Below are 4,393 nucleotides of genomic sequence, written 5' to 3'. Positions count from 1 at the left end.
CGGACCAGTGTCCCCAGGGATGTTGTTGATTACATTGTTTATGGCACAGTTATCCAGGAGGTGAAAACGAGTAATGTCGCCAGAGAGGTGGGTTGCCTGCAGCATTTCCCCTCTGAGTCTGATTTCTGCAACTAGTATGAAGATGACAAACACTTGCAAAATAAATAAAAAATTCCAGTATTATGGTTCATTTAAACGTGGTTTGAGAGTATGAACTAGTAGTGCTGTATTGTCTGTAAAATAACTGTATGGGATTCTGCCTCCTGTTGAAATCTGCCATAGATCAAGCGCATTTTAATGCTGTGAAGCCTCTGCTTGATTCTTTCCTGAAAGGGAAGCTTTTGTCAACGATTGCTGATCACTCAGCTCTTGACTACCAGTTGGCCTTACATGCTGGCTTGTCCGAAGTACTTGAGAGGACCAGAGTATGCCGTGATAGAGTGGTTTACTGTGGTATTTATTTATTTTAGGTGGCTTTTGAATGATTTTAAATGGAGTAGCTTAGCTGCCCTTTTTTCTGGCAGTCAGAAAACACAATACCATATTATACACAGAAAGAAGCTGGTCCACTGAAGTAGTGTTACAGAGGTGGCAGGAGAATTTCTGTAACCTGGACCCTCTGGCTGCTGTTCTCTGCAACTGGGCAGAACCATGACGTAACCTGGGCTGGAAAGACTGGGGAGGTTATGAGGCTCTCCAGTTCCATCGGCAGTTTTAGCCTTGTATATGCAAATACTTGCTTTGGTCACCTGCCAGTCAGATGAGGCTGCGGTATAATTTTAACTTGGGAACAGCTGTTGAACTTTAAACTAGTTGGCCACGTCCCAACTAGGGAAGGTCTTGCTGTGAGCTGTTCTCCCGCGATGGGAGGCCATCCTCTCAGCTGGGTCAAATGAGATGCTGCTTTCTGAAACTGCAGGAAATGTTTTCTGTTCTGTGTAAAGCAAGTCGTGGTGCCTTGTACTGAGGGGTTTTAATTCCTTTCACGTGCTGCCTTTGCAATTAAGGTGAAGTAAAGATGATGCCAAGTAGTTGGAAGCTCTTTTGAAATTTTGAGATGTGTGATTAGTTTGTCCCTTTATTGATGGGGCACCAGTGACTGTCTGCATAACGCGATTGAGCGCCCTGGCAGCTGGGCAGCTGCCTGCTCCTCCTGTTCCCAGAGTCTGGGGAGGAGAAGAGCTGCTGCAGTAATAGCCTCAATGAAAACTCGATGTACTTGTTTTCAGCTTGGTTTGCAAAGGTATGTTGCTGGGCAGAAGGTAGCTCAGACCCCGTGGAGCAAAAGTGTAGGTTTTAACAGTCATTCTTTCTTGCTCATAGGCTGCCTTGGGAGCAGGTTTCTCTGACAAAACTCCAGCCCATACAGTCACCATGGCTTGCATTTCTTCAAACCAGGCTATGACCACAGGTATGTTGGCTGGAAGAACAAGCTGTGGGTTTGAGACTGAGCTTAGCAACTCTTCTACATCCCTCGTCTAACTTGCACTGCTTAGTGAATACTAGTAAGCATCTGAAGAAGTTCTGGAATGGAAGGGAAGTTTTTGAACCAAGAAAACATAATACGAATCGAGTGTCTGCTGTAGACCTGCCAGCAGCTGGACACCCTGTGCATTTAGCGGTAGTCTCTGCTCAGTGTCCATGTTAGCTTGGGAGGTAAAGACTACATCTTCATACGGAAGTTGCTGCCTTTCAGGCTATTTTCATCTTTGACATAGCCCAAAAAGAGCAAAAAAAAGTCGAGACCCAGTTACTGTCCTGAATCACTGGGGATATTCTCCCAACTGTTGTGTGTGGCAAAGAGAGGTGGAAGCAAAGTTACAAAACTAGTATGATTCAGAAAACGTCTGTTCAACCTGCTCAGTCCCTGTTAAGCAGGTGTTGTATAACTCGGGCAAAGCCAGAGGCTGGAGAAGGAAATAAAATGTAGTCGTATCCAAGGCACGGATGGGGTAAGTGTCGTGTCTCCCCGCAGCTCTCACAGGGAAACTCTGTCTCGTTCTGCAGGCGTGGGTATGATTGCGGCTGGGCAGTGCGATGTCGTCGTTGCAGGGGGTGTGGAGTTAATGTCAGATGTTCCCATTCGTCACAGTAGGAAGATGAGGAAGACTATGCTGACTCTTAACCGAGCCAAGACCTTGGGCCAAAAGCTCTCCCTGATTTCCAAAATTCGCCCTGACTACTTTACTCCCGAGGTAATTTTTTCCCAAGCATTTAGATATTTAAGCTAAACTGTTTTATAAGGAGGTGTAAAACAAGTTGGCTTAGGTAATTTTCTTAGCCTCCATGGAGACAATTTAAAAGGGGAGAGCTGGCTCCTTGTGGCTCACCTTTATTGGATCCCTGTCCCGTGCTTTCAGTTAAAACTCTAGTTGATTCATGACTCTTGTGGTATTCGTGAGTCTCTGCTTTGTTTTCTTACATGTTGGTCTTCAGTAAATCTAACTTATTTCAAAACCTCTCTCTCTTTCTGCAACTATGCTGGAGACTACAAAGTAGAATTTTTTTATTCCATCAGTATAAAACTTACACAAGGGTCCTAAAGGGTCAAAAGAATTTTTGTTCCTTACATAATAGAAGTAAGGTGCTTAATATCAGATAGGAGCATCCTCAGTATATTAATGTAATCATTGTTTGATTAATGCATCTTAAATTTGCCTTGTGATTACTGCTCCTGGCCAAATCCTGCCAGGTGCTGAACATGTTCAGCTCCCATGTTTGGGCCCTGGTGACAATCGGCAGTCTGCTGGTTAATGTCAGGAGTCTGCCGTAGAGAGAGCCACTCCTCTGTCGTGGAGGTCTCCAATTTTTTTAAAAATCTTTGCAAGTGATGGTTCCTCTAATACATTTGACCAAGTCACTTCTGGTATGGTTACCATGTGTGAATCACATAGCTCTGCTGTTAACTGCGCTACTTAATACACGGAAGGGCCTCACCGGCTGACTGCGCAGGGCTTAACCAACTTCTGAACTTTTTGTAACTGCCCAGGGACAGGGATTTATGTGTGCTGAGTTCGTTTTTCTGTTTTGTAGCTCCCAGCCGTGGCAGAGTTCTCCACTAGTGAGACTATGGGGCATTCTGCCGATCGCTTGGCTGCTGCCTTTGCCATTTCCCGTTTGGAGCAAGATGAGTACGCCCTCCGCTCACACACGCTAGCCAAGAAAGCCCAGGACGGAGGCTTGCTACTCGATGTGGTACCCTTCAAAGTGCCAGGTAAAAGTGCATGTGTTTCTTTGAATGTTTTCTTTGAAATGCCGTCTGTTTCTCCCTGGAGAACTCCTGACAGAGGAGCATGTTTCTAAACATGCATATCTTAAATATCTAAACATATTCTTACATATCTATTGTTGTACTCACCTCGTATTCTTGCTAATGTGGTGACAGAGCAAGGAAAATCAGCATGGTTGGACCAAGGATCCCTCTGTTCTTTCAGTCTGCGAAGAGAACCCATCTTTATACCCCAAGCTATTAACAACAAATAGAAAGCCTAACAAAGTATCGGTCTGATAGATCAGGAAGAGCTGAAATGTGTTCCATTTGGCAGACTCCAGTTCAGTCATTGCTCAGAAATGAAGCAGTTTGGGGAGAAACGTTAAGCTGTCCTTTCTGTGGCCTGATTTCCACCCCCATCAGCCCATGGGCACGCTTTGGTGTAATACCTATTAATCTGGGGGACTTTTACTCTGTAGTTTCCTAGAGAGACTTTACTTTTGTAGATCCATGGTTACATATGGTCTTTGTACTAAAATTGGTACTTTTTGTTAACTGGCTTATTGAAGCAGTTGGTATAGTTGAAGATGCATATATTTGGTTCTTCCCAGTGCTCTTACTTCCTCAAAACTTGACACATAAATGTATACTGATTCAGGCCCAGGTCTCTAATTTATGCTTTATAGTCTGAATTTAAATTCTTTTACCAACTGGGTTTTCCATGTGGTAATTTTTTCTTATAATAAATAGATTGCGGCTCTTCATCTTTCAGTCTTCAGAGAGGAAGGGAGTTGGTTCAATTTTTAAGTGCTATTTTTCAGCTGTGTTAAATATCCTGATGCCATGAATGGATTTTCCCTTTTTTTCCTCCTCTCCCTTGTCATAAAAAGCACAGTTTTCTCATCTCTGCCCCGTCCCCCCCCCCCCCCCCCCCGGACTCCTGATGTGCAAATTCATGTATGTTGCTGACTTCCGTAGTTTAAATATGCTTTTTTCATCAACAGGCAAAGATACAGTTACCAAAGATAATGGGATCCGTCCTTCCTCAATGGAGCAGATGGGCAAGCTGAAGCCCGCTTTTGTCAAGCCGTACGGAACTGTCACAGCTGCCAACTCCTCCTTCCTGGTAATGCACGTTCCCAGCACTGTGTGAACCAGAGGGGAAAACTGCCCGGTTTACCC

At 44.4% G+C, this 4,393-nt stretch overlaps 1 protein-coding gene across 1 annotated transcript in view; it reads left to right on the top strand.

The window, feature by feature from the left end:
- The window catches only part of HADHB (hydroxyacyl-CoA dehydrogenase/3-ketoacyl-CoA thiolase/enoyl-CoA hydratase (trifunctional protein), beta subunit), a 14,241-nt gene that overhangs the window by 4,134 nt on the left and 5,714 nt on the right, over positions 1 to 4,393 (top strand). The window contains exons 6-10 of the mRNA XM_010284319.1: positions 1 to 87; positions 1,324 to 1,411; positions 2,008 to 2,195; positions 3,034 to 3,214; positions 4,216 to 4,337. Coding sequence (XP_010282621.1) covers positions 1 to 87; positions 1,324 to 1,411; positions 2,008 to 2,195; positions 3,034 to 3,214; positions 4,216 to 4,337 — 666 coding nt within the window. The remainder of the gene's footprint in view (positions 88 to 1,323; positions 1,412 to 2,007; positions 2,196 to 3,033; positions 3,215 to 4,215; positions 4,338 to 4,393) is intronic.

Source organism: Phaethon lepturus, unplaced genomic scaffold (assembly GCF_000687285.1).
Source record: "Phaethon lepturus isolate BGI_N335 unplaced genomic scaffold, ASM68728v1 scaffold45103, whole genome shotgun sequence".
In the NCBI taxonomy this organism is placed as follows: Eukaryota; Metazoa; Chordata; class Aves; order Phaethontiformes; family Phaethontidae; genus Phaethon; species Phaethon lepturus.
The sequence above is the reverse complement of the archived record's forward strand: the minus strand, read 5'-3'. Positions and strand labels throughout refer to the sequence as shown.